Raw genomic sequence first — 27,808 nt, 5'->3', positions numbered from 1 at the left:
CGGAGAGCTTTCGAGCAGCTGACTATGACTACATTGTATTACTATTACGGAACCGGTAAGCACCACGTGAGGAGCGGGTATATGAAGACTGCGTAAACCAGCGCCTCCCTGGTATCGCCACTCTCCTCTCGACGACGATGTTCACCGTCAAAGCTACCTATCGCGGGGAAACTCGCAAGTTCACTTTTCCTGATTCAACTGTCTTTCCTTCATTTCACCAGATCTATCTTCAAGTGAGTTCCTCAATACTTCGCATACTGTAATAGGCGCTCACATTTCATGACCACAGTTATACCGTGTATTCCCTATCAGCCACAACTACTATCTCTCAAAGCTACTGTTCTCGCCGGATTCCAAGTCTCGAGTTCTTTTGGCTCGGGAAGTCCATAGGGAAGAGGACTACGGAAGGGCAATATCCGCTCATGCAGGCACCAAAGGCATATGGACCAACCCCTTACTCAAGTTCTTCGTATACGATGAAACACCTCACAAGCTTCCTGGGCTTCCATCTCCATTTACTACCATGTCAACGATTTCGACAGCTTCAACCCCAGTAGCTTCGACATTCACCCCAGTTCCTACAACTGGAACGGGTGTATTCTCACCCATATCGTTCTCGCTGATCCCACCGCCTCCTATCATCTTTTCATCTGTCACAACGACACCGCTCCAGTCAGAGGGAACACCCAAGCCACGGTCACCACAGTCAGTGTCACCGCAGCAGCCGCCCCAAGCGCCCGCACCTGTGCCCGTTTCCTGCTGCAAGGAAGTTCAGGAAATGAAGTCGCTCGTTTCGTCTTTCAAAGAGGAACTAGACAAGATCAAGGATAGGTTGGACAAGTTACAGTCTTTGGACGACTCTCCTTCTGTTCCAGACAAGCCCAGTCCAATGTGTCAATTCTATACATGCTCCAGCTGCGGGAAATTCAAGCATGGCGCCTTTGACTGCGAACAGTGCTTTGCGATCTTTGTACGTAGCGATCGTGATTTCTTGTGGAAAAACTAACGTAGCTCGACAGTGTGACGGTTGCGGCCCAGGTGCCTCGACTTTTCCTCATGTCAGATGCACGGGTGGATTTAAGCACACCTTGTCTCCCATGGGAACATGTGGGCGGTGTCTTGACTCTCCCCAGTCGATTTTCCGTAAAGACTCGACATCTACACCTCTTCCCTCGAACCAGCCTATGTCATCTCCGTCAGGGTCTAAACCTGTCTATTCATCTTTGTGCATGTTCAAATGGTGCTGGAAATGTTCGATGCTCAAGCAAGGTCCTTGGTATGAATGTAAAGATTGTACTTCCAACGTGGTATGCCTTACACCTTCCGCTCTGCTATTCCTGCTAATATTTTTTCTAGTGCCCCCAATGTGCCGACTCTGATAGCTCATTCTGCGCCTATGGTGGCCATTCCCATCGTTGGAAGAAACAAGCTTGTCAACACTGTCCGCAGGCTATAGAGATGAACCAAGCACCTGTGCTTTTTTCGGCAGCTCGTGGTGATGCGGATGTACCCATGGCATCGCCCTTGTTCGTCCCGCCCCCCTTGCCTTTGCCACAGGTGTCCCATTTACCACCATCCTCGTCGAGTCCAAGTCGCTCCCTTCCATCTCCGCCCATGCATATTCCTCGACTTGCTTCAACTCCAGTACCCGATGAGTCACTACCAGTCCACAATGGTGTTGGTTGTGATTCATGTAATGTCATCCCGATTCGGGGAGTTCGACATAAGTGTTTGGATTGTCCTGGTAGGCATTGTTTACACTTGTCAGCAACCATTGTGATTTAATCACCATCTTTGCCCAGATTTCGACCTCTGCACTCAGTGTATCTCTAACGGCGGAGCTGAGAACCATAATCCCTTCCACGAGTTCTTTGAAGTAAAGGAACCTGGAAGGGTGGTTGTGCACACTGCTTATAGCGGCCACGGAGAACGCGAAGCACAAAGAAATCCTTCTCCAGCTGTTCCCGAAACTGCTTCCGCTCCACGAGATATTGTACACTTCGCCACTTGTAACCTCTGTGATTCCAGGATTCATGGAAGCCGCTATGTGAGTTGATGCTTTATTGTGGGTTGAGATTCCACTGACAACATATTGGATCGAAGAAATGTGTCGATTGTCCCGACTTCGATGCTTGCGAAAACTGCTTCTCCATCACTCCGGCGCATCATCCACAACATGCATTTGTGCGGGTGGAGAAACAAGACCAGTTCATCGTGAGTTTTTACCCTCTATGTAACTGTCCAGCATCGCCGATAATAGTCCCAGCGTCGAACCGAGGTTGACCGTCCCATGCATTATGCGGTTTGTGACAGTTGTCAGAAGGGCATCTTTGGGATAAGATATAAGGTACGTCTTCTAGCCTTTCGTCATTCCGGATCTCAAATCTGTTTTCTGATGTAGTGCATGCACACCGAGTGCCCCGACTTCGACCTGTGTGAAGACTGCGAAGCTCATCCTATTTCTGTCCATCCTAGCAACCACCCCATGCTTAAAATGCGGGATCCTGATACTGCCATTCCTGTTGTTGCTAGAGTGGCACAGTCTAGTTCCATGGGTGAAGAGGATACAGTTAAGGAGAACAAGACAGCTGACCCGACGTTTGTATCAGTACAACATACAGAGGAACACGATTCACCTCTGCCAACTCTTCCACGAATCCTCACTCAACATCACATCTTCTCTACTCCCTCACCCCCTCGCTCACCATCTCGACCATCTCGCTCGCCTCCCATTTCTTCTCCGGTGGTGCATGAGAGTGGGCACATGAGGAATCCTTTCCGATCAGAGCCAGCACAAGCTGTGAAACCTCCCTCACCCTTTTTCTACGCAGATTCGGAGAGGAGCATTAGTCCCCCTACGTTTGATTATCGTGGCCAGGCAGCTGTCGATCCGGTCGATGTCGACCAAATGAACGGAGGTCGTGGCGCCACACAAACAAGACCTTCCCGTTCCTTTATGCAATCCCCTCCGATCCTTCCTACGCCCCCAAACATTGTAGGCCAAGATAAGGAATGGGATCCAGAGGAATTTTGGAAGAGGTTGTTGATGAACCCTGTCACTCGCGTTCCCACGCCACCGGCGAAGGTTACATTTCCGCCATGGCTAGGTATATCTACGAGCGAAAATAAACCCACGGAATCTCGCAACACAAGGTCGAAACAACAAGACCTTCCCGCTACCGATCCTTACTATCCCACATATCAAGGAGAAGCTGCACTCGAGGATTCATGGCCTCTCCCTCCGTTCATGACGATGCCTGGATCCCTTCATTCCCCGCCTACCAGAAGTACCGATCAGGGCCTATTTCATTTGATGAGAGAGCAGGCAAGTCCAGGGGGTGCGGCTGAGAAGTCGGAACAGGCCAAAGGTCCTGAAACGATACAAGTCAAACCTGCTGTGACTTTTACACCATTCTCCTCGTCCACCATGAACACACCTCCGCGCCACTCAACTCCTCCTGTTGAAATTACCTCATCCACCTTAGAATGTGACTTCCAGGAGAAGTATCCGGAATGCGATTGGAGGACTAGTTATTTGTCGCGACTCGTATCCCCATCTCCTCCCTTAAGTAGCTCAAAACTGGCACCTCCCGTACCTCCTGTTGTCGTTTCGGCCTCCGTTTCATCCTCTTTTTCCTCTTTAGACTCTCCGAGAGTGGTCACGGAAACAGTCTCTCAAACGAGGATTGATCCGGAAGAAGAGGTGAAGGAGTCCAGAGTTCAATTACCTCCATCTGAATGTCATACTGCCGATGATGCCGCTGACGCGGAAGGCTTCTGGGGATTCAATCGAGGGGTGACTCACCTGACTAGAAGTAGGGGAGAGACACCGGAGCGGCAGGAAGCGTCGTTCGAGAAGGACTTGCTCAAAGCATTGACGGCCTCGGAACGTTCGGGAAACACACCTTCTGAGAGCTCGAATACTGTTAAATTGCCCCTTATCGGTGAACTGCTTAACCGACCTACTTCCATGAGAACATCGAGTGCATTGGATCTGCAAGATATCTTAGATGAGAAGCCTCCAACAAGGAATTCCCTGAAGCAAGATTTAATCGCAGTGGAAGTCAGGGAAAACGTGCAAGAAATGATTCAAGTGGATAAGAAAGAGCCTCTCATCACCGCCTTCGAAAGTCAACTCTCTATATCACAGCCTCCCGTTCTAGATGCCAAGTTCATCTCCGATCGCTCAGTTCCAGACGGGCAGATTTTCCCTCCCGGAGCTGAGTTCATCAAAAGTTGGAGAATGAAGAATTCTGGCCAAAGAGATTGGGACGGTGATACGGAACTTGTTTGGGTCGGGGGTGATGATCTTGGAAGGAATAAACTTTCCAGTGCAAACCCCGTTAAAGTCGGTGCTGTCGCAGTCAGTGGCGAAGTAGACGTATGGACTGGTGAACTAAAAGCTCCGGAAAAAGAAGGAAAATATGTCGGTTTTTACCGATTGAGGGATCGTGGCGGGAACTTGTTCGGGGACAGTATCTGGTTGGAGTGAGTGCTAAAGTGCATTTACTTTCATTGTAATACTGACAAGCAACATCTTCTCCCTTGGTTAGTGTCGCCGTCAAGGAGAGTTCGTCTCACGATAAGGAAGACAGTAACGAATCAGGTGAATCCTCAGACGAATACAAGTCGTTGTCATCCTCATCGGTGGTTGTAATGCCTCAAGCGGCAAATGATGTCATTTCCCGGACATCCTCAATGACGGATAATATCTCGGACAATGGAACAGTGTCAACATCAGACACTTCCTCGATATCATTGATCAGTGTTGAGTCCGATGAAGAATGGGAGGAATCCAGGGAGCATGTGCCTGTTGAAGAAGCAGAGGAATACATCGTCCTATACGATGACGATTCGGAGTGAAGAATCGTCATCTTCTGTAACAATACAAGTTCGCTTTCTTTTAGGTATACTTTTTCAACTTTTAATGTGTACTCACGACTGGTAACATCATATATAAGAAATAACGGTGGTCCCGTTAAGTCCGTTATCATGTGACTCCCGGTCTAGGCGCTTTGTACGTTCCCTTCAGTTCAGTTAAATCTCAGAAGACAACGTCCATGAGAAGCGGATGGATCGGTGGTGTGGCTCTGGGTGTTGTGATTACTGACTGTACTGTTCATTTCCTTCCCCAACCTCATGCTCATGATACAAGATACCATTGACGATTAATCATCAACTGGAACAGTGAACTTTTGAGTATTTAAGTATTTAATCATCTACAGGTAGAGGATTCTTTCCACTTGTCATGGTATGGTCGTGCGAGGGCAAAGTAGTATTGGATGGCTCATAACGGAAGGTTACAGACTTCGTACAGACTCGACAGGGTCAATTGATCAGAAAGATACTATGCAATAGGAGTACTGAAAGTCATCGTTCGACTAGAAATGACAACACTGCAAAGATCTGCCAATGGCCCAAGGCCGAGGCTCGTGCTCAGTGCTCAGCCCGAGTATGCCGATTCTCCCAAGGATCGTCTTTGGTGAGCGCTCTGTTTAGTATCCAAACGGGGTCCTCGGTAACATGTAAGACCTCTTTAACGGTATCGATCAGGGTCCTCGTGAGGGGTGCTTCACCTGGAAGGTTGGCGCAGAAATATATGAAACTTGCAGCTTTGCTGTCGAGCCACGTCACTGTGGTTTGAGGGATGGAGATAGTACTGTTGTGTACACAACCACCAACTTGAGCGAGGAGGAAGAAGAAAATAGAGTTGAACTCACCCAAAGGTTGTGTGATAATCGTTGCTCTCCCAAATATCTTGTATCCCGAATTCAAGAATATGTGTAGCATGGTCATACTTGCAGTAATATTTTCCTTCTGGATCGATCTTCAGGACGTCTTCATCTTTCATTTTCCACCCAAGAAAATACAATGGAACTTTGCGTTTGTGAGTAGGTGACCAGCTGCCACAGCGTGGGGGTCGTTCGCCAACGGGATATTCTTCGTAGAATTCAAAAACGCGACCGGACCTGGATCATTCCCATCGACTTAAATACCACGAATTTGAAGCGAGTCTTAGGATGCTTACTTTACAAAGCCAGCACGTTGATTCTCGTCAGAGGCTTGGGGTGTCATGAACAGTGAATGGTAGGATTTGGAACAAACTTGAAAAGTGACAAGATTTGCGGTGAGAAAATGAGTAACATGAACGCTATCTGAAGTTCTTATGGTGAGTATTTTGTGGTTTGGGAGTCTGACGAGAGTTATTCATCCAATTCTAGGATAATTTCGCCCCCAATAGCCCATTGGTGCTGGTCGCAACACTGATTGCTGCCTCCATCGTCTTCTCCTTCTGCTACAACACTCGAAGGACCGAATCATCATCCTATGGCCTATGGACCGTCACGCTTAACAGCTTGATTTCCAGACATCCAGACATCCTCATTCAATGCCCGCAATATAATATCTACGTTTCCTCCCGTGAGATCAATGACAGTGTGCAGAAACAAATGTTAGATGAATCTGCAGACAAGAGCGACTCTGAATGTCAACTACCGCCCTCGTACGACTCTGCTCAAGATTTGGATATAGATGAGGGTGAAATCCTGCTCCCGTTAAGTCCGTTATCGTGTGACTTTCGGTCTAGGCGCGTCTGTCCGTGACTTGTACGTTACGTTCCTTCATGATCGTACTGAAGATTTTCGCTGCTTGTCGTTTCATCTACCAATCCTATTCATCTACCAATCCTATCTATCTACTTGGTGTTTCAGAAGTGGTTCTTCCATCAATATCCGGTTGATGATTGACTGCGTTGTGAGATGCTATGTTTCAGCGTCAGTTCACTCCACTGGTACGAGGGCATCAGTGCTACGCCGCCACGACGTCTATCTGGATGCGGGTTGCAACGTTGTGGGACTTGATGAAGGTGAAAGCAAACATTGAACATTCTGGTGGCTGAAAGCAGGGTAGATTTATTGACTTACCTCGTTTCATCAAAGCATTCATTCTTTCACGTGGGTTCACCTTCACTTGTCAAATATTGTCCATATTCAATGGCTGGGACTTCAGTAAGTTATAAAACAGCTATGTCGACTTATCGCATATCATGCCCCATTTATAATTCTCCTTCTCTCTCCTCTTCCTCTTTCCCTCCCTCTTTTGCATCCGCGTGCAATGGCGGGAAATATTCCGCTCGATGTCGCTGGCGTTCTTTCGGTTTGGTTTGAGGTGTGTTTCTTCTTACCATGAAACAGCTGGAATTTTACTCAAGCGACCCACAATATGTTCACAGACGTTAATATATGGTCAGGATTTCAAACGAGGACGAAGACTCCATATTTACGTCCCACACAGGAATCTATACTTGTCTTTTCCTCTCTTCCTTTTATATGACATTGAGGAAGGGAATGTTGCACTCGAGGCCCTCCAAGGTGAGTTCACATAGCCTCATGCCAACAACGCGGCCCTCATCCTGCCTCCTGTAGATTTTTTTCGTTGCCACCCTCGTCATGTGGATTAATTGCTCGGCTCATGTTGGTCCGTACCCATATCTTTGAGTGCTAACCAAGTATTTATTCTCGAAACTCGTAGCCGTCAACCTTTACCGACTTCTTCGTGGATACGTTTATCTACGGGAAACTGTTGGTCCCACCAATTATTTCAACGACCTTGGCCGCCCTGACAAAGTTGTGGCCGGCGTGTTGAACGCTCTAATGACCTGGATGGGCGATTCGCTCGTGGTAAGTACATCCTGTCAAAGAACTGAATTCCTCCATGTCCGGTGTAACCGGGACCAAGTATATAACTGACAACAAGTTGTTTGGATCTAGATATATCGATGTTACCTGGTCTGGGATAGCAACATATGGGTGGTCATTCTCCCCATCAGTTTACTTATCGTCAGTATCAGTGAGTTTTTCTGTATCGAATTCTGCACACATGGAGGCCCCTGGGTATTTATGAAATCGTTTTTTAATAGTTTCGAATTGCGTGGCGCTCTACATGTTTACCAAGGTCCCTCTCGGCACAATCTTTGGACCAGCCTTGGTTCATTGGATGAACACCATTTACGCCACGGCGTTCGCACAGAACGCCCTAACGTCGAGTCTCATTGCTTATCGACTATGGAAACAGGAAAAAAATTCTCGAAGAGCAGGCATACGTTCTCAGGGCTCGAGCAGTAATCTCATTCCAGTGGCCAGGATTGTCGTTGAATCTGCAGCACTCTATATGGCGCTATTGCTCTGCCTGATTGTGTTGTATATACAAAATAATAACGGGCAATTTGTCTTGCAAGAGGCTTCACCTCCCGCTGTCGGTACGTGATTCTCTGTCGTGCTTGTGTGTGTGTCAGTTTGAATTGACCGTGTCTTGTTTTCAAGGGATTGTGTTCTGTTCTATTTCGGTCAGGGTATCCATGCGTTCACATAAAATGTGGAGAACGACCGCCAGGGCTACCGAAACTCACCTGTCTTTCGACAATAATTTGGTGAGTGAGCAATCGGTGGGTACTGGAGGACTCCCAAGATCTATCTCTAATGCGACGGTCACTCGAACATCGGGGGAGCAGGAGAAAGGAGCGGGCACGCTGAACAACGTCATTCCTGGCAGCAGAACAACGAGTACCGGGTCGTCGACAGAACAGGAGAATAATGACACACCATGAAGAAAAGGAGTCGAAGTAAGACTTGCTGGCGGTGAAAAGACTGGAAATTTGGAAAAACGGGATGCAAGTGTTGGATTTCACCGATAATAATACATCGACCAGGGTACTGGGGGGGGATCGTAAGTTTCATTTCTTTACGAAAAGGGTTTGTATTCATATCTTCGGCGTGCTATCTGTTGTTCGCCTCTCCCATATACTTGGGAGTCCTGTCTCAGAACTCCCATGTGGACTCGAACCATTTTTTCCCCTTTGCCCTGGTCCAGGGGGCAGCGGATTCACCTGAAATTTAAGGAGCGCGGAGGCTATCACGATGTGTTGCTGGTGGTCAGGCGACGGTAACACCGTCGCAAGGGTCAGGCTTGATCAAGTAAAAGTCTGACTGGCTAAGGTGAAGCCACTCTGCAATAGCATGCATCATTCACTTGCCAGGGTTCCCGCGCCGGGGAGCTTTGGTTTTCAGCGCCAGACGCCTGTCTATGTTCTCTTCTGTCGGTACATCCAGGTAAGGTGATTTCGAAGTTCTCGATTATGAGATGCATTATCGCTTTTGCCTTGTTACCTTGGTTTTACCGCCCTTCCGATTTTTGCCACACTGGAAGTCTAGAATAGAACTAGTCCTACTTCGGCCCAACTGCCATCAACATAACCTCTCACTAATCCATGCAATACTTTAGTGAAATTCTCCTCGATAGCAGGGCCGTGCTGCAACTTTTTTGGCGGCAACCTTCCCGAGATTATGATGTTGTTGGTACCGGTGTCACTGGCGCGGATGTAGCGCTGCGGTAGCCCCTATCTTGGCCTTCCTCGAGACGGGTATGAGTAAGCTGATTTGCAGAGACATGACATCAGGAATGTTTCATACATTCCTCTTTATTTTCGTGTGACACAGTTCTTCTCACCGTCCTCGACGACGACCTCGACCCAAATGTCGTCGAGGAAGCTGAAAAAGGCTCCCCATCCCCCTCCCTCCTTCAAGCCGCCACCGACGTCTGAACTGGGCTTCATTGCGCACTCACCACCGTCGCCGACGCAGTCCAATTTTCCCTATTCATTTCACACATGCTATCAGGATCGCGCCGGCTACCGGACAGAGGCACGTTCCTCAGCCTCACTCTCCAGGTCAACTTCGCTGCCTTCATCATCCCCAAGACCTGGAACTGTTCTCAGCATGAACAGTGGAACTACTCCGCTCATCGCCCATTTAGGTCCAAGGCAGGAAAGGCAAAGGCAATTCGCAGTGGCGGCTGCTGGCATGCCGGCACGCAAATTAACCAAGCCTAGAAAGCATGCAGAAGTTGCGACCGACCAATATGCTTCCCTTTCTTCTTCTTCACCCACCATGAATCCCTCTGAAAGCACCACTCTCTTGAACCCGGCTCTATCGAGGAGACGTACGTCAATCAACTGGAATGTGGCGTGGTCTTTCAGTAGAAGAAGGAAAAGTGAAACAGTCCAGGTTTGCTCAATCGCGTAAAAAAAACGGTCCTCCATGACCTGACTCCTCTTTCAATAGCCGCTTACCACGTCGAACATACCTATGGGGACGAAAAAATTTAGTTTTGGACCTGAAGATCACGATTCAGATGTTGAAGTAGATGGTCCATTGCACTATCGTTCTCGTTCTCCCTCGCCTCCTCGTCGTCAAGTCTTTGATTTAGATCCAGCTCAGGACGAACTCCCTATCTCGCGTCCCTCACAACTTCAGGCTCAACCTCCAAGTAACGAAGTAGCTCTACACCCCTCGTGTCCTCCACCACGTCCTCAACCGTTGTCACAGAATCAACTTTTACCTCCTGATTCTGACCAATTCGGTGCTTCACATCTACAAAGACGGTACAGTGCCCCCGTGTCACGAAGATGGACATTGGCCATGGTCATGACTAACCCGGACATGGATGATGAGAGCTTTGTGAAGCAAGTAGAGGCCATGAGAAGGGCAAGTGTGTTTGCAGATCTCGACTCACCACCATTGACTGGTTCCGATGACGGAGAGGAATATTATTACGGCGAAGCATCACATACAAGTGACTACTATGACGACGAATACGCGCTTTCGATGGAGGATGCAGCTTCCTCATACTACCACACCTCCACGGATACCCCCCTACACGTCCCCTCAGTACCCAACTTCGCCTCTCCACCTCCCGATTTGTACGCCCCTTTGCCCTTCAACCCTCCAGCGGCCGAAAATGAGTGGTCTTCGGCTCTTCATGCCCTTCTTATCACCCGCGATCTCCTCAAGACCGAAAGAAATTATCTCGCTTCGCTATTGATTTTGCTCAACAGTTCGCCTTGCGCCGTAAACGCCTCGCTTTACCCCGATGGTTCGGCGGTCTCGCACCAACCACAATCGCCACAACTCCCATGGCCTCACCACCCTCCACCGGCGCTCATGCATACTTACTTACTTTCTCTGATCTCCACAGCCCACACCCTTATTGCCAGGTTTGAATCAGACCCAAGCGTCATGGGTGCTGCTACAGCATTCGTGGAATGTGAAGAAGAGGTAGAGAGGGTTTTCGTTGGTTGGTGCGGGGTGGTTGGTGGTTGGTTTGTCGGTCCTAGGAATGACGCTGCTAAGCGTAGGCGACTTAGTAAACCCAGGTTCCCCGAAGGGAAACTGACCCCATCTCCATCGTCAACCAAATTAGCCAGCTCCCCATCCCCTTCGCGCCGTAAGTCATTCAAGTCCCTATCAGGACATACCACTCCTTCGTCATCCACGTTGCGTTTGTCAGGCTCACCTCCATTACCTGATATTCCGCCTTTGCCTTCCCCTCCCGTCTCCCCAGCTACGACGGTTGTTGTCAACAACGACAGTGCGCCCCCCAGAGTCCCCCGCGTCTATCCTGTGAGGCCGCTGTCGATAATCACTCCCATCGTGAACTCGACATCTACAGTTTCGAAGGTTAGCGGTCTTCCAATGGCAGACAAGCGCCCACCTATGTCGCGAATACTTTCGGAAGAGTGTGATGCTAGGCCACTACCACCTCTCCCAAACGAGCAGTATAAGGTACCAGAAAATCGAGACCAGCAAGGTGAAGAAAAGGGAAAGGAGAGCAGGATGCAGAAGACCATTTCACGATCCAACTCTGCTGTCCGACTACTGAGTTTGGTTGGAGTTGGGAGAAAGAGAACGGGCTTGCAAGTCAACGGTGGTGAGGAAAAGTCGACGAAGCCAAAGCACACAATTTCTTCTAGCCCTCCCAAGGCAGGCCCGCCCAGTCGGAGCAAGAGCGTCTTGTTGTTTACTAGCTCCCGTTCGCGCTCGGATCCAACAGCGCCCAATACCAACGCAAACGATGTAGGATCAGGATTGAAACGAAGTATGTCAGATTACTGGCGCAAATCTGTCCTACCTGCGTTTCCGTACTCGCCTAGTAGCCGACACAAGGTTACTCATGAGCCTAGTCTGGTACTACCGCCATTGCCACCACTACCACCCCTCCCCCAGGTCTTTGTAAGTCCTTGTGTAGAAGGCCACGGGAACCGCGTTAGTAATGGGCCGAACAGCGCTGCGACAAGTAGCGGGCATGACACAGATGAAGGATTCTACTCCGCTGAAGGTGGCGTGCCTCCCTCCCGAAGTAAACCTACGTCTCCTATGTTTCCCGTTATATCTCCTGTCATTGGTGGTGCAGGCGGTGTGGTCATTGACGCTCGGACGAACAAGAGAATATATAGTGTTCGTGATCTGGCAATATTGCCTGTACAGAGGGTTACTAGGTATACTTTGTTGTATCGGGGTGAGTTTCTGTTCTTGGTTATCATACGACCCTTCTGCTGATGAATTCTATAAAGACCTGCTTAATCACACGCCCACTTCTTCGCCCTGCCGCCCTATTCTTGAACGCGCGGTGGAAATCTCTCATCGCATTGCACAGAGGTGTGATAAGGCCCAGGGGAATGCACAACTATTATTAGCTTCAAGGCCAGGACAAGGAAAAGCACGAGGAAGGTCATGATCTACTCTTCATACGACAAGCATGAAACGACTTCGCGACGACGTTATTTGCATCCCACAAGTTGAAAGTGCATATTTTGCTTGCATAGCATATGGTTTATCTCTCCACAATCTGCCAGTCAATTTTTATCTGTTCTCGTTCCCATTCTCATTGTAATATCAGCCGTCACTTCTGCTTTCTCCTGCGTTGGTTGCTGTTTCTACTCGTCCACTGTACCTGTACCGATCTTTTGTTTTTCTCATTGTCATAAATCATGCTCTCTTCCCGTCTCAACGCAACAAGACACGGGATTCCGCATTTCAGCCCTCTTCTTTCTTAACATTTCTGCTCGACGTCGAAATTGGCGATGTGCCCTACCCCTTGCCGTAGACTTCGCTGGTGGGCTGGTGGGCCCTTATGGTTTGGCATCTTGTGAGGATCGTAACTGTGAAGATTACACCCGTCCCATTTCAGAAATTCTCCCTGATTCGGTCTTTCCGACGTTTTCGTTGATCAGGCTCTTTGTTATGTGTGACTCCTCATAACATCTTCAATCAATATATCACGTTGGCGACGTGGCGCCTTCAAATCTACCTATCTAGGCTGGACCAGGAATATTGTCGCTCACTCATAACCTCCGTTTTCTCCTTCACCACAACATCACAGGGCCCGATCCTGCCTTTCACACTATTAGCATTCCACTCCATTTTCTTTCGACCTTTTTTCATTCTGGACGACGATCCTCCCATTCAACCTTCGCAAATATTTGTCGTTTATCTTGAGAAAAAAAACTTGTGTTCCTCCTATCCTGTAGACCTAGACTCTTTTACGATACGGCACTCTATTCCATGTTTGAATCGTTGAAACGTGATACCCCTCTGTCTCTCCATTTCCTTTCATTACATTACTTACAAAGAGTCCTTGATTGTCGATACCAGCATCACGGGAATATTGATTTCTATGGTGATTGCTGAACTTTCAAATAATACCCAGCCTGTAAGTACTCTCGTTTTGCCTTCCTTTGAATGATATTTGACGAAATGGTAATATCCGAATGCAGAGATGAAGGTCGATGGGAAGAGGAACTTAATCGGCGTCTGTGGTAAGAGAATAGCTGCAGAATATAATTCTGGTAAACACAAATTAGTTCTCCAACTCGCCTCGGGTATGCCTCCACTCCACGAAACGACGCACGTTCTATCTATCCTCGTAGCGTCGTGGTTGAACGTGCACGAGCTTATATCTTTCGCGCCATCAGGGATGGGGCACGTTTCACCGGCTGCTGCTGCTGGCCTCAGTCAGTTCAGCGAAAAGAGCTCCCTCCAGAGTATCGGGCGACCAGGCGCACAAGATCAAACCAAAGAAACCTTTCGGGATGGTGTTCGATGGTGTTTTATATCTCTGATTCCATGGGCAACTTGCTTTCTTCCTCACCAATATTCCTCACCAGATGCAGGCGATAACGGGAAGTTCGGTCGATCAAAGAGGCGGGAACGAGAAGGAGATTATTGTGTCGAAGGCGGTTTAGTCTCTTTCTTTTGGGATCTCTCCCTTCCTTCCTATTCCCCAGGTTTTTCAGTTTTACTTTACTAGCATCTACCGTACGATAGTCACCGACGGCGGATACAAGTTGACTGTTACACGAGCCAACCTAGGCATTCTCCTCTCTTCCCATCTTTTAGTAACGAAGGCCATTGCACGATAAACCTATTCATCCATGATTGTTTTAAGAGAGAGCGTAAGCAGAAGGTGTCCCTTACCTATCCGCAAGATATCGGAGTAGTTTCCCTGAAATTGAGAACGAGCTCTTGCGAATGATTCAACATAGATTACTCGGGGAGCTTCGAGTGCGAGAAGCTGGCCGACCGCCCGAGATCAGTTTATCCCTTAACTGAATGTTCTTGAACATTGATCACACACCTTATTCATAACAACCGCGAGACAGAGGATGAAACAAGTTCCAGGACCGTTTACGATCAGTACGTCGGCGAAAGGGTTACTCGTGAGGACCGGTAATAGTGTGACATGATAAAGACACTTGGGTAGAGAGAGGAATGCGGTGAACGGTGTTGTGTAAAGTGATTGATGAACCCTTCTGGCCCTTGGTACAACCAGGATGGTGAATTGGTTCTAGATGAATCGCTGAAGTCGAGAAGAAAAACAATGCTTGAATACGGTGAAGCTAATCCTCTGACGCTGACCCTTGGTGGATTCCAGATCACGAGCTTTCTGAACACTGAGCGTATCTCCTTCACTCACGACATACACCCTCGGCGTGTAACGGTCGAAATCAACTGCGGAAAGTAGATTCAGAGCTTCACTTGTGTGGCCGCCTGGAATTAGCGAAGCGTGAATACAGGTATGTCATCTCTTCGTTTCGAATCGGACTTTCCAGAGCCCAAAAATACTGCTAGTTTCGCGGTGGAGCGGGTTCTCTCGGGACGTGTGGGTTTCCGTATCAAATTAGGGAGAATTGTGAGCAGTCGAATGAAGAGAAGTATGACAATTAGTATTGGGTATATGGCTAGTTGTGTTGAGATCTTCATGCTTAAAGCAAAGAGGACAACAGTCAATGAAGGAGTGTAAATTAGAGAGTGAGAGCGTGTGAATCGCGTGGGGTCATAATCGCGTTCCTCGTTTCTCCATCTTTCGTTCATACAAACGTTCACAGTGACTTACAACCTCGATGGAATCTCATGAAGTTGATGAAGTTCTGAACAATACGGATGGATTTGGTGGTATGTTCAACTATCGTCTCCATTGGCCTTCTCAAATTTCCGAGGTGGCGTACATGTATCAACAATATGAATAAATTCAATGGTTTCTTCGAACTTCGAAGGAATAACGTAGTGACCATGGGCAGTTGACGGCAGTCGAGTTACAATAAAAGCAGACACCGTTGTCCTTGTGCCACAGCTCACCCGTCCGCTCCTCGCTTTGTGTCCAATGTTCTGTTACTTAGGTGTAGTTCTTGAAGCAAATCTGGGCTACATATGGTTCATCGCCTAGATTGCGACGAATTAGAAGGGGATCGGAAACATGATGACCTCCGTTATCTCCGTATCACTGATACTACCGATTTTTGAAGATTTCGAGTATTCACTGTTACTGGACAGCTCCATAACTGAGATACCTTGATATCTGAACGATCCATATTCTAGTGAAAGGGCCATTGATAGTCCGTAAATAAATAATTACACGCGGGAAATGATCCTAGGTGGAAGTATTTTGTACAGTCTCACCGCAAGTCCGGAGGTGCTTCATAGACTCCATTTTGCTGTTGCGCCGCACGGGTCGTGAAACCATCCGATCCGAGGTGGTGGGAACTAACGCCGGTAAGGGGTATCTTCAATGCTCGTATCGAGATCTGTTGGCTCTGTCCACTTCAAATTCACACTAACTTGACCGCCAGACGTCTTCCATATGGCATAGGATCGCAGAGAAAGTCGAAGGGAGATTGAGCAGAACACAATGCCTTGTTCAAACGGGTATCGGCTGGTTCCGAAAGGGATAATAAAACAATTGACTTACCGATAGCAGGAACCGATGCTTCTTGCATGACGAACTGCCCATTGTGGTTGATCGCGTACAAAACGATAAGGCATAAAAGTAACGCCATATACAACGCCGCAGAGTCCACGATGATCCTTATGGCTGGTAAAAGACTGTCGGAAGACGACTCTTTCGAACGAAGCCCTGCTCTACGTGAATTCATCTCTTGCCTCCAAATTCGGTATGCGATCAAGCCCGTCGTCAACGCGTTCTGAGCAAACGCCGTGGCATATATGGTCCTCATCCAAGCGACGAGCGACGGGCCGAATATGGTACCCAGGGGTACCTGGGTGAATAGGTGAAGCGCCACACTATTCGAGACTGTTAAAAATAGATTTCAGATCCTCTACTCTGAGGGAATTGTCATTCCTCACCAATGCTCACAATCAGCAATAGCGCTGGCAGGATGACGATGTAAATATTATTGTCCCAGACTAGGTAACATCGGTAGATCTATGATCAGCAGTCACTGTGTGCGCCTAGCATAGAAAGAGACCAGTAAGAGATATGCTCACAATGAGGGAATCACCCATCCACGTCATGAGGGCATTGAGGGCATCGTGAACAATATTATCCCACCGGCCTAGATCTGCAAAGTAGTTCTCAGGACCGACGGTCGTCCGCTGATAAACGTATCCTTGAAGTAGTCGATACAAGTTAATTGCTGAGATGGATGATCATGTGAGTCGCGGTATCGAACTTTCAACGGCTTCATTACGAACCGACATGAGTCGTACAATTCGCGTACATAACGATGGTAGCAACAAAAAAGACCTATAAAACAAATTTCTTGATTAGTGGCGCGAAAACCTGAGCAACGCTTAAGGACGTACTTTAGCGGGTATCGTGTGTAACATCCTCTTCCTTAGCGAGATGTAAGTGGTAGTGAAAAAAAGACAGGTATAGATTCCTGAAGAGGACACGACCAAGTTAGATAAAGAGCGTTTAGGGATGATTCTGTACCATATAGTAGGGTCTACATGATATCAGCTACCGCAAACGAGTTAGCATGGATGCGTCACTCACCTGGAACCATACGGAAATCACACCAGCCACGTCCAGAGGAAAACTAGCCATGATGGAGGAGCGAGAAGCAGGGCGGCCAAAGGTGTATTACCAGCCAGCCTGGATGGAAATACATAGCCTGAGATGTGGGAACCAGATAAAGGAATCAGTTAACGGTGTAACTCGGGGTTGATACATCGATATCTTGTGATTGATGCTTTGACAAGGTTGATCGAGATAGTCCCGCATTCGAGACATTCATGTGGAAAGCTTTTGACCGACTGGGAAGTCGGACGATGATGAACGCCAATTGATTGATATAAAACTCGGAGGTTTGGCTATCCAATTCCGCTCTGGGTTTACGCCTGCCAACAAAGTACAAAGTTGAAACAAAATCGCCTGGAACGGGATACATGCTACAATAACGCCGTACAGCTGACACCAGAGGCATCCACTGGCGCACATTGGCGCCAGCGCTCATGACCTATTTTTGACCATGGTTGGCAATGTGCGCTGGTATATGGGAGGCGGCACATGGTGCCAATGTGTGCCGGTAGATGCGTCCGGTGTGAGGAAATGGAAGGAAAATCAAAGGAAAAATCGATGCGACCAAGACTTAACCAGAACCAGCGCGGTATTATTTTGAGGTTCATTTTAAGCAGCAGGATTCATCAAGTTGAGTGAAAGTCAACTGATTCATTCGCGCGGGAGAAGGCAATAACAGTGTCCCTTCCGAATACCTCCGTAGAGTCGTGGACAAAACGAGTATCCTGTGTAATGGGGAGCGCTGCTATTAGGATAATACTAATGCTAGGGAGCGAAGCATACCTCCTCGACGTCAACATTATACCCACCGCCAGCGTCGCCAACAAAGGCGGGTGAAACAGTGACAATGATGGTATCAATAATGCCTTTACTGTTCGATGGCAAAGATGGCGAGTACTCCTCCGCAAAGAAAGACTTAATCACTCGTGCACCTCCTTCTACCATGAGTGAACGGATGCCCCTTTCACGCAAAAGACTGAGGCAAGCAGAAACATTTAAAGTATCTTGAGTTGAGGATCGTCAGAAAATGTCACCTTCGTTTCGGAGGAACACACCTTTATTTTGGCTAGGGGCGAGCAGAACTATAGCGCCTGCGTTAACCAGAGCGCTTCGACGAGTTTCCCATAGCTTTCGTTCTTCAAATTCATCGGGTTCGGAGCAGAGTATCCAAGGCCTGCGACCTAGTCCACTCTGGAAATTGATAAGCAATTTGCATGCAGGGTCAAGGCGAAGGTGAGAGTCGAGAACAATGGGACGCGGTAGGGAATATGGTCTATCATGGCCATTCTTGCTAGGGTCCGGCTCTTTCGCTGGAAGATGTCGAGCTAAATATTTGCCTGTCAATCCGACGCCATCGAATCCCACTTACTTGAGAACTCACTGTTGAGTTGAGGATTGTCATTCAAAGCGGTTCCAATACCAACCAAGATCGCATCGTGCATTGTCCTCATCCTAACTCATGTTGATTCGATGAGTAGGGAATCTGTGACACGTAAAAATGCATGTACCAGTGAGTCATTATCATGCTTTCCTTCCCGCTAAGAATGAGCTGTTTTCCCTTCACACCCGCTATCTTTGCATCAATAGATTGTGCGAAGGTGAGGGTAACGTGTGGCCGTAAATCAGACAAATCATCGATGTGGTACTTGTTCAGAATAGATCTGAGAAACGGAGGAGGCGGTTGCTGTTGTTGAAGAGCCATCGGTATATCGGTATGTATCACGCGACTTGAAGCTTGACCGCAACTCAGAGTTGGCGCGTCACTCACCTGGAACCATACGGAAATTACACCAGCGACGTCCAGCGGGCTGCGGAAAACTAGCCATGGTGGACGATAGAGCGAGACACAGGGCGGCCAAAGGTGTATTAAAATGTATTCGCCATAGCATGGCATGGTAGAACAATATGAGCGGGATCAGCGAAATGCCAGATTACAAACATTTACAAACACCGACACGACTAGATTGCTCACTCCGTTCGCAATCAACCTCATTCGCAGTATGTACATGATAAATCCTATAGCTAAGTCCTAATACCACCTTCCTGGCGCCAATTCAAGGTTGAGAAAGGCAGGGAGCGAGTTGATCCAGTTGCGATTCCTCTGCTTCAGAATCTCAGCTACCACGTCCTCATTCTCCGAAGCACCATATTCCTCTTCCAGCCAAACCAGTTCCTCACATCCCCGTTCGCCTCGCCCTTGCAACAGCATTGGCACTGCTCCAACGCATCGGTGTGAGACAGTCGCGCGACTGAAATCAATGATCCTGATTTCCTGGCCGATTTCAAGGGTATGCCGTGCGTAAAGTTGACCATGGACCACACCAGCCTGGTGAAGCTTGCACGCGGCTAACATCAACCTTCGCCTGTTCAAGATTGAGCAAAAAACACCAACCAAGGGCGCCGCAGAGAGAAGTCAAAAACTCACGTATACTCGTGCTTCTCCATTTGCTGAGAATCCTTACTGTTGGAGCAAAACTCGAGGATCATGACCCCCAATTCTGTGTGCCCGTCGATAACGGTTCTGTATAGCCCGTGGTACTTGGGGACCACCTTGCCTTGCAGATCCCGCAATGCCCCTCTGTAGATGCCCGCTTCGTACTCCAAGGTCTTCACGGCAGAGGACCCTCTAGCTATCTTGAGAGCGACCAAGGCGGTAGGTTTTTGGTTTCTGGCGCCAATCCACGCTTGGCATACATTTTTGCCGAATTTTTTGACGACATGAGCATGAGCATGTTGGTGTGGATAGTCGGAGTCGCAGCCTTGAAGGTAGTAAACGTTGCCCTCAGAGTAATGGAGCTCAAGTTCAGGACCTTTGCGATGAGGGGGCATAGTGAAATGAATATGGGTGGGTGGGAGCTGCGAGTGATGAGGTGTATGAATATTTATATATATCTCGCCTCAGCTTTGGCCTCCATTGTGGCCTTTCGAGAAAGATGAGAACAATGAGCCGCGGTGGCCACAAGGTTGACTCATTGACTTTTGCCTAAAGTTGTTCACAATAATAGCATGGCCAGGAGAAGGCCACATACTGATTGTTGGATGCCCTCGTGCCGCGCTGGTCAGGGAAAGGAGGGGATGTGTTCACATTTCGTGAAACAGCGATTGGACGCCAATGCAAACGCCGTTCGCGATCGGATACACTCGAAAAATGTCCATTGAAAATTATAGGTCCAGCTTTGACGTGAACAGCCTAATAGTGGGTGAAGCTGAAATGGGACAAAGGACATCAAAAATAAATGTTTTTATTTGCGAAGAGAGTCGGGTTTATAACTCACTCCAGAAGTCACAATTAATTCACAATTTATTTTTTCCCCCTGAGTGTCTGTTTCGTCGATCGTAGTCGCTGGAATAGCAATGGGGATTTATACAGTGGATGAAGCGCTGCAATGATCGTTCAGCATCATGACTGGAGGCGTAGAATCGACTGATATTTGACTAGAAAGCACGTTAACACATACGTTGGTCTCGTTCTACAGTCCATGCTCCTTCACGTCTGACCTCGCCAACATTGCCTTTTTCTGCACGTAGTTCTTCGTGGCTATAGCCTATTAAGGACCTCCATAGGCAGGTGTTTCACTCAAAACCACCATTGACCCTTGAGACTGACGAGTATGTGGATCTAGGTTAGGTTCATATTGGATCAGAAGGGCGGCAACATAAGGAAATATTATGTAACTTTTGAAAATGACGTTGAACCCAATTTGGCTTATCTGGCTTTGGGGGCCATTCCTCAGACTTGGATTTCTTTCACCACTATCTACTATTTTGCAGCAGAACTTATAGCTGCACGTCGCGCCGAAGTCCTTTTAATTTCAAAACGGGATTAGCTGATAGAGCTGTCTACGTGGATGCCAATTTTATTTAACAAGCGGTAAGTAAATCCATCGGGAATTCAAGTCTTTTGCCGGAGGATAAGTTTGTCTTTTTTTTAAACATAACCATCATCTCTCTATCACATTCCCAGAGATGCCCTTACTGATCATTTCCATGCTTATAGCTCACTGTAATGGATCTCAATCATCTCTCGAACCTTCCTTCTACCTCTACGTCGCAGAACTTCGTCAATCATTTGACCCCGGAAACTTTCTTGAACGCTAATACAGCGCCGGAGGGGCTTCCTCCGTCGACTGTGAACGAAACTTCCATGAAACGGAAACCTGGAAGGCCAAAAGGAAGTGGAAAGAAAGATTCGAACTCCACGACACCACCCACAGCTAATGGTATCAAAAGACCAGTCGGACGACCTCGAAAGGATGGCCTTCCTGCCGGATCTGCAGGTCCTTCTCGTGCAAAGAGAAACGGTCTCTCAGATGCCTCTGACGTTCCCTCCTTGTCAACATCTATGGTAAGTAAATTTGTGTGGTTCTCTTGAAATTTACCTATGTTTCAACACACTCAGAACCAATCTCGCTATTCCAATGGAACAGAAGCGCAGCATGGCGATAGGTCGACAAAACACTCGTCTCGTTCTACCAATTTTCCTTTTAATGACTGGGCGGAGCTAGCACGCTCCAAACCAACGATGTTCCTGACAACCTTACTCGTTTCGTTGGCTTCCTTGCCACCTTTACAGTCGACGTCAACTCTCACCGTTGAAGAAGCGTTCAAGTCCCACCTCGTTTCACTCTCACCTTCCCCATCTCAAGCCCATCATATCCCTTCGTTGTACTCGATATTGAAAACGTTTTGGTTGCCATCATCACCTGCATATTTTTCCCTGACAGCCTCCACTTCGACGGCGCGAACACCATCCGATCACCGTTTCCTTTATTGGGATCCTCAGCCTCTCGTGTTCAATGGCATATCATGTCCCAATTGTTCTTCTCCACTTCTGAATCAAGGTCGCATAAAATCCGGACCTATCAAAGTCTACGATATCGAACGTCCCTTCTTCATCATAGGTTGTGAATATGTTTGTAAAAGCGCCGTTTGCACAAATGGAACCGGAGAGCCGAGAAAGTACTCCAGCACGGATCCTTCCATACTGAGGTCGCTACCCACGAAACTCAAAGATGAGTTTCCCGCTCGTCTCATTGGGGAGAACGATTCAGGATCTAGCCCAGATGTTTGGAACTGGCAAGCCCTTGGCGTTTCAAAGTTACTCTGGAATCTAGTAGGAGGTGCATTGAAGGCCGGGTTGCAAAAGGATGGCATAATTGACTTGCTATGGACCGTGCAAAGAGGTTTACCCGGCGAAGAGGACAAAAAGAGTGACGACCATGAAGATACTAACCATACTGGTTCAATGACGAACGGTAATGGACAGAGCACCGGTTCATATGCCAGAACCGTACAACAATCCTCTGGGGTGACACTTTCTGTTCTGTTATTATCCCATGCCAGACTCATTAGAGTCGTTTTCAGGGCTTTCCGGACGCGTACAACAATGCATGGAGGGCCAACACGGCTGTTGTGGAATCTAGAGACGGGAATAGGACAGCCGATGTTACGGTAGTCCCGTCGTCTGCCCCATCCACAACAAGTCCTTCTACTCAACCCACGGGATCGGTATACACCCAGCAGGCTTCGTACGGCTCCAGCGTTTATTCGCATGCACCCAACTTCGGTTCATATCAATTCAACTCGCATGACTTCCAGAGCGCAGCCTCTTCTCCAAGACTTCGGCCTTCCACAGGTGTTACTTCTAAACCTGCGAACAGCTCGTTATCAACGGTCAGACCAAGCACTGTTGTGACACCTACGTCTGGGACTGCAACCCCAACGCCACCCATTGGAACCATAGCCGCTCTCGTAAATGGCAATTCCACGTTAAACGGAACCAACTCCCACAATCCCCATAACCCTCATACCTCGCATGCCTCTACATCCAACTCTATTCGTCCGGCCTCCACCGAACTCGGGAAACGTCCTTATCCTTTCACACACCAGTCCGATAACACTGATTTTCATCCAGGGTCCTCCAACCAAATGACGGTACTAAGTGGCGAGTCGCCTCGAAAACGCAGTCCGCGACATTGTTCGAAATGTGGATCACCGGATTGTAAAGGGAAGGGTGGGCGTAATTTTTGTATGAATCCGTGTAAAGATTGTGGGAAGCTGGAGTGTCGAGGAAGGAATAGCAGAAGGCCCGATAAACCATGCACAGAAGGATGGCCCGATAATTGATTTTTGATATCCGGAAGGACAACGAACTGGATCCATTTCCCGAACAACTGTAGTACATATATCGTTCATTGGGTGTATTATTATCTTTACAGTTTGTATACCTATCATGCTGAGTTGATTCTGATAATAACCAGACTCGTACTAAATATAAGCTTTGATGTATGTTGCTGGCACCATGACAATGTCGTGCCTTTAACGGCTTGCTTCTGCTCAGCACCCCGGGTCCTTTCACCTCCCTTTCCCAATCATTGTTACCGAATCTCTCGCGGGGGGCCTCGACGACCCTGATGTCCGAAAGCAAGATAACAGTGCTTACACAGAATTGTTGGTACGTGGTCTCGTTGTGTGCCTCAACACACATCCAACTCTATTCCTTAGGGGCCTCAAATACGTCTCGAAGCTTCGAAGGGAACGAGTGGAGGCATTATCCGTTGAACTCGCCAGCTCTGACGAATACGACATCATTAACCTTCAAGAAATCTGGGTGTTTGCGGATTACGAGCACATCCGGGATAGCGTCTCCAAACGACTACCATACTCCAAATTCTTTTACAGGTGAGTCCAACTGTTATTTGGTTCAAGATATGAGGTCCTGAATCGTTTCAGCGGGGCTTTAGGTGCAGGTCTTGCAATTCTCTCTCGATTCCCGATTGTTGGAAGCACTTGCAACCCGTATTCTCTCAATGGATTGCCGATAGATGTTACTGGAGGGGATTGGTTCGTTGGCAAAGCCGCAGCTAGCGTAGTGATTGATCACCCTATCCTGGGTGAAGTTCAGGTGTTTAATACACATGTACGTCCTCGTGTGCGTATTATCGCAAGTCCTGAGATGAGGCATCACTAGTTCTATGCCAAAGGAGGCGACACTTACGCTCATAGGCTGGTCAATGCATGGGAGTTTTCAAAGTTGGTGAAACAGGCATCCCAGATGGGCCGATACGTTATTGCAGTTGCGTCTTTCAGTGTTTTGCAGCTCATTCCAGATCAGCTCACATTACTCTCGAATAGGCGGGAGACTTCAATTCTACACCAACTGACCTCGTAACAACAATCATCCGAGAATACACGGACTTGTCAGATTCCTGGATAGTCACCCATCCCTCCGGAAATTACTCTCCAAACATTCGCCCAGAGGCTCAAGCCGCAGTTGACCAATACGGTGTAACGGCTGACACTCCTCTCAACAGTTGGTCTGTCCGTTTCGAACAGAAACGCTTAGACTACGTTTGGTACCGAAATCCGTCGCAAAAATCCAAAGACAAGTACCCAAGTCTTCGGTGCGCAGATTGCGTGGTAGCGTTGAGACACCAAATCCCTGGGAAGAACTACTCCTTCTCGGATCATTTCGCCGTCAAATCGACTCTGATGATTGACCAGCCGCCTGCAACTTTCATTGATTCTGCCCCCGCCGACCCGTCGAGTGGAGTCTGGTCTGAACAACACATGGACCTTTCGGACGCGTCTATAACCGAAATACTTCAGTCTCTGGCCTCCTGCTACCGAATATCCAAACGACGCAGCCAACGCGAACTATACACATTCGTCGCGTGTATCCTCGGATTGATTGCGATAGCGGTTGGCTCGGCATGGTTCCCCTTTCCTTGGATCAACTCGATTTTCACCATTGTTACCGTGGCTATTTCATGGTGGGGCACAACCTTACTATATGAAGGATTCGTTTTCGGAAATTGGGAGTGCAATGCGTTAATGAACATTATTGAGGAGTTGGAGCTTCATAAGAAGGGATTGGAGACACAAGCACAAGGGGGCTCGCCCCATTAATCAACCTATAGTAGGTTTGGTATGGTGCATGCAGATTAACTTAAGGGATTAGTACGGAATGCAATTTGTCTGATGAGTACAAGTAATTGGATACGGACCAATGCGCTGGATTGGAAAACCCATAGCAGTTGTTGTAATTGTACAATGATGGATAACTGAGGTAAGACATGACAATCTGGAAAGCTGAGATCATGAGCGAGGTGAATACACTACTGTCCGATTGGCTGGCCCAGAATTTGTCCATTCTTGGACAAGATCCGTGATATTCTGGTGGCTCGTAGCTCTGGAGGAGCGGCGAATAGATGGTGAAGGAGCTATAGATCTCATCGACGACATGGGCGATTCAGAAGGTGGTAGGGATATCTTAGATGGTGCACCTCTGCGATGACCCAAGCTAATTGGAGTTGTTGGAGAATATGGAGAAGGATCCTGCATGAGAACCGACACAGCTGAACGTATTCTGTTGAGGCTAGGCATAGAGGGCAATGTGCCTGCGCGTCTCCGTCGCGTTGAGGGCGAAGAGAGTGTCGGCATTGGCTGTCGGGGAGGACTCGATTGTTTGTTATCCTCTTCGTCAACGCTATTACTTGATACATCCATCGATGATGATCCGGATTGACGAACCCAGCTAGTGTAACGTGCGTGGCGTTTTCCTATGTCCTCATCTGTGTCGCTGTACGACTCTGTCGATTCCGCCACTACACTCTCCTTGACTTCGTTCAAACCACTTGCTATTTCGACCCCATCTCCTCTAACAATAGTGACATTTTCGTTCTCAATCTCCCTTTCGAGGCCTTCGACGGCATCGTGATCGAGAGCGCAGGGAACGCATCGTTGTATTTGCGGTAGAGTGCGGCGCAGGAAGTCGCGCATTGATGTGAAGGATCTGGTAGTAGCTTCCAAGAAGGGATATAGCTGGAAGGCGTGAATCTAAGAAGATATCGAGATGAACTAGTCAGGGTCGGAATCATGAAGAAAACAGATACTGACCGCATCTTCATACAGCTCGTGTCGCACCTCCACTCCTGACAAAGTCGCCTTGTGTGCCAGTAAGGTGATCTCATCCCTCAACACCTCCGAGTCTCCACCTTGTATGAGGAGTGGGGGCAATCCTGTGAAGTCACCAAACAAAGGGCTTGCATACGGATGTGTCATGTGTTCCATATTCTCACCGAGATAAAGTACCACCGGGTTAAGGTGATCATCTGGGGCGGGCATGGGTACAACATCGTAAGGAGCATTGGAGTCCCAAGACTCGCAGCTCATGGTCAAATCTATCAATGTCATTGTAGTGAGGCTGAAGGAGTTTGGCTGAATACGCACCAACCCACGGTGACATCAAAATGGCGGCGGAGGGCAAAGCATAGTCGTTATCTCGCAAATACATCAGAAGAGCCAAACAAAGCCCACCACCAGCACTGTCGCCAGCTAGAACGACATTTGCGGGGGGGATATGTAGGTCTTCCACCAGGCGGAAGTATGCGCTGACTACGTCATGTAAAGGTCCGGGAAAGCAAGTCTCGGGCGCTAATCTATAATCGACAGCTTAATATTGCCATTCAGTGAGACATTGAAAACGGGAAGGGAAATACAATCACCGAAGACGCGACAATCGGTGTATTTGGACAGCGGAATAGAGACTATCCGCTGAGCAGCGGCGCTCGACACATAATATGCGCCTAGCGAAATCAGGTCAGGGGGAAACTCCAAATCAAAGGAAATGTGGCGTCCAACCTCCATGAATGTAAAGGATGACGCGCTCATGTCGCGTTTGTTTCTTCGGTGGTTCGCTTATTGAAGAGTACTTTCCCTTCTCTGACCTTCCAGCCTCCCATTCAGCTTGGAGCTTTTGCCAGGTTTTCCTTCCCACAACCCATTCACCCGAAAGAAGTCGTGTGCCATCCTCCATGCGGTCGAAGTCGGTCAGTATACCGCGTAATCCCCGTCGTTTTACACGGAATGAAACTGGTGTCACTAGTGCATCGGAAGGGAGGGGTATCAATCCACCGAGCCCCATAAGTAATCTAATGGTCGTCTGCGAAGCGAATTAGTGTTAGTTACGTCACAACAGACAACGAAAGGTTGAATGAACGCACAATGTCCACGAGCGCGCTATGTCGACCAGCTCCACGCATGAGGCTATTGATGATTGTCATTTCCAACCCCCAAGATTTCTTGCGCGGTCCCCAAATCTGATGCGAGACAAGATCAAGGGTGATCTCAGTTGCTAATGAAAGTTGGTATCGTGGTCAGAAACACGTATTTGAGTATGAGACACTGTACCTTTCATGGCAGCAAATAAGCCGTACTTCCAGAGGTGCCAAATGCGAACGGGTCGTCTCTGCCGTATTTTCAGACCAGATTCTATACGTGCAGAGGGTGGCGAGACTCCAGGTGTCGAGTAATGGGGCAAGAAAACATTCAAAGAGCGTTTCGGATCTTCAGAATGAGCGTCTGAGCTGGTGTTGTGGTCTGGAGACGAGGGGTATGAGGTACTGAACGGCCAGGGGAGAACAAAAGTCATGGTAAAGCGTATATGCTTTGTTGAGCAATACTATGGGGCAGATGTCGATGGCGGGGGACAAGAAGATGGAGGCATAAAACAAAACAGGCTAGCAATGTCATTGAAGCAAATGCGGGTCAGCTTACATAAGATCGGCCCGCCGGCCACAACTAACCAAATTTCGGCTGTTTATTTCTTGCCTGGAAATTAGATCGTTGTCTTCAGGGTCTCCTGCTCTAAGATCTC

At 48.2% G+C, this 27,808-nt stretch overlaps 10 protein-coding genes across 12 annotated transcripts; 5 read left to right on the top strand and 5 right to left on the bottom strand.

Moving 5' to 3' along the window:
* The first annotated feature begins 83 nt into the window (after positions 1–83).
* On the top strand, positions 84–5,005 carry E1B28_001521 (uncharacterized protein). Its single transcript, XM_043147462.1, has 9 exons — positions 84–233; positions 290–970; positions 1,020–1,307; positions 1,357–1,744; positions 1,803–2,047; positions 2,104–2,214; positions 2,267–2,347; positions 2,402–4,488; positions 4,554–5,005. Exons 1-9 carry the CDS (start codon positions 138–140, stop codon positions 4,861–4,863), a joined length of 4,287 nt encoding a protein of 1,428 aa, XP_043016171.1. The 5' UTR covers positions 84–137; the 3' UTR covers positions 4,864–5,005.
* Positions 5,006–5,255: 250 nt separating this feature from the next.
* Positions 5,256–6,166, bottom strand: E1B28_001520 (uncharacterized protein). Its single transcript, XM_043147461.1, has 3 exons — positions 6,029–6,166; positions 5,721–5,969; positions 5,256–5,659 (listed from the first exon to the last, which is right to left on the bottom strand). The coding sequence occupies exons 1-3, from the start codon at positions 6,073–6,075 to the stop codon at positions 5,437–5,439; spliced, it is 519 nt and encodes a 172-aa protein (XP_043016170.1). The 5' UTR covers positions 6,076–6,166; the 3' UTR covers positions 5,256–5,436.
* An 861-nt stretch (positions 6,167–7,027) lies between these two features.
* Positions 7,028–9,393, top strand: E1B28_001519 (uncharacterized protein). Its single transcript, XM_043147460.1, has 8 exons — positions 7,028–7,167; positions 7,232–7,244; positions 7,294–7,370; positions 7,425–7,476; positions 7,531–7,679; positions 7,770–7,848; positions 7,919–8,257; positions 8,322–9,393. Exons 1-8 carry the CDS (start codon positions 7,114–7,116, stop codon positions 8,603–8,605), a joined length of 1,047 nt encoding a protein of 348 aa, XP_043016169.1. The 5' UTR covers positions 7,028–7,113; the 3' UTR covers positions 8,606–9,393.
* Positions 9,394–9,445: 52 nt separating this feature from the next.
* E1B28_001518 (uncharacterized protein) lies at positions 9,446–14,024 on the top strand. Its single transcript, XM_043147459.1, has 5 exons — positions 9,446–10,061; positions 10,119–12,351; positions 12,407–13,545; positions 13,610–13,937; positions 14,000–14,024. The coding sequence occupies exons 1-3, from the start codon at positions 9,531–9,533 to the stop codon at positions 12,568–12,570; spliced, it is 2,928 nt and encodes a 975-aa protein (XP_043016168.1). The 5' UTR covers positions 9,446–9,530; the 3' UTR covers positions 12,571–13,545; positions 13,610–13,937; positions 14,000–14,024.
* A 1,682-nt stretch (positions 14,025–15,706) lies between these two features.
* Positions 15,707–17,285, bottom strand: E1B28_001517 (uncharacterized protein). 3 transcript variants are annotated; one of them, XM_043147457.1, is made up of 8 exons: positions 17,128–17,285; positions 17,065–17,077; positions 16,935–17,011; positions 16,824–16,875; positions 16,617–16,765; positions 16,476–16,554; positions 16,081–16,422; positions 15,707–16,024 (listed from the first exon to the last, which is right to left on the bottom strand). In XM_043147457.1, exons 1-8 carry the CDS (start codon positions 17,176–17,178, stop codon positions 15,876–15,878), a joined length of 912 nt encoding a protein of 303 aa, XP_043016166.1. In that variant the 5' UTR covers positions 17,179–17,285; the 3' UTR covers positions 15,707–15,875. The 3 variants fall into 3 exon arrangements, with proteins under 3 accessions (XP_043016166.1, XP_043016165.1, XP_043016167.1); XM_043147456.1 differs by having other exon boundaries at positions 16,935–17,077; XM_043147458.1 differs by having other exon boundaries at positions 15,707–16,422; positions 16,935–17,077.
* A 134-nt stretch (positions 17,286–17,419) lies between these two features.
* On the bottom strand, positions 17,420–18,856 carry E1B28_001516 (uncharacterized protein). The gene is made up of 5 exons (XM_043147455.1): positions 18,660–18,856; positions 18,521–18,603; positions 18,207–18,461; positions 17,935–18,155; positions 17,420–17,876 (listed from the first exon to the last, which is right to left on the bottom strand). The coding sequence occupies exons 1-5, from the start codon at positions 18,851–18,853 to the stop codon at positions 17,778–17,780; spliced, it is 852 nt and encodes a 283-aa protein (XP_043016164.1). The 5' UTR covers positions 18,854–18,856; the 3' UTR covers positions 17,420–17,777.
* Positions 18,857–19,180: 324 nt separating this feature from the next.
* Positions 19,181–19,980, bottom strand: E1B28_001515 (uncharacterized protein; the record flags this gene model as incomplete). Its single annotated transcript, XM_043147454.1, has 2 exons — positions 19,181–19,514; positions 19,577–19,980. 2 exons carry the CDS (start codon positions 19,978–19,980, stop codon positions 19,181–19,183), a joined length of 738 nt encoding a protein of 245 aa, XP_043016163.1.
* Positions 19,981–20,879: 899 nt separating this feature from the next.
* E1B28_001514 (uncharacterized protein) lies at positions 20,880–23,412 on the top strand. Its single transcript, XM_043147453.1, has 3 exons — positions 20,880–21,496; positions 21,551–22,459; positions 22,516–23,412. Exons 1-3 carry the CDS (start codon positions 21,158–21,160, stop codon positions 23,275–23,277), a joined length of 2,010 nt encoding a protein of 669 aa, XP_043016162.1. The 5' UTR covers positions 20,880–21,157; the 3' UTR covers positions 23,278–23,412.
* Positions 23,413–23,564: 152 nt separating this feature from the next.
* On the top strand, positions 23,565–25,059 carry E1B28_001513 (uncharacterized protein; the record flags this gene model as incomplete). Its single annotated transcript, XM_043147452.1, has 5 exons — positions 23,565–23,605; positions 23,656–23,832; positions 23,884–24,070; positions 24,122–24,226; positions 24,286–25,059. The coding sequence occupies 5 exons, from the start codon at positions 23,565–23,567 to the stop codon at positions 25,057–25,059; spliced, it is 1,284 nt and encodes a 427-aa protein (XP_043016161.1).
* Positions 25,060–25,248: 189 nt separating this feature from the next.
* E1B28_001512 (uncharacterized protein) lies at positions 25,249–27,583 on the bottom strand (the record flags this gene model as incomplete). The annotated part of the gene is made up of 7 exons (XM_043147451.1): positions 25,249–25,989; positions 26,050–26,333; positions 26,383–26,604; positions 26,658–26,738; positions 26,794–27,094; positions 27,156–27,286; positions 27,343–27,583. 7 exons carry the CDS (start codon positions 27,581–27,583, stop codon positions 25,249–25,251), a joined length of 2,001 nt encoding a protein of 666 aa, XP_043016160.1.
* Positions 27,584–27,808: the final 225 nt, after the last annotated feature.

The sequence above is a fragment of the Marasmius oreades genome, chromosome 1 (genome assembly GCF_018924745.1).
Source record: "Marasmius oreades isolate 03SP1 chromosome 1, whole genome shotgun sequence".
Taxonomy (NCBI): Eukaryota; Fungi; Basidiomycota; class Agaricomycetes; order Agaricales; family Marasmiaceae; genus Marasmius; species Marasmius oreades.
The sequence above is the reverse complement of the archived record's forward strand: the minus strand, read 5'-3'. Positions and strand labels throughout refer to the sequence as shown.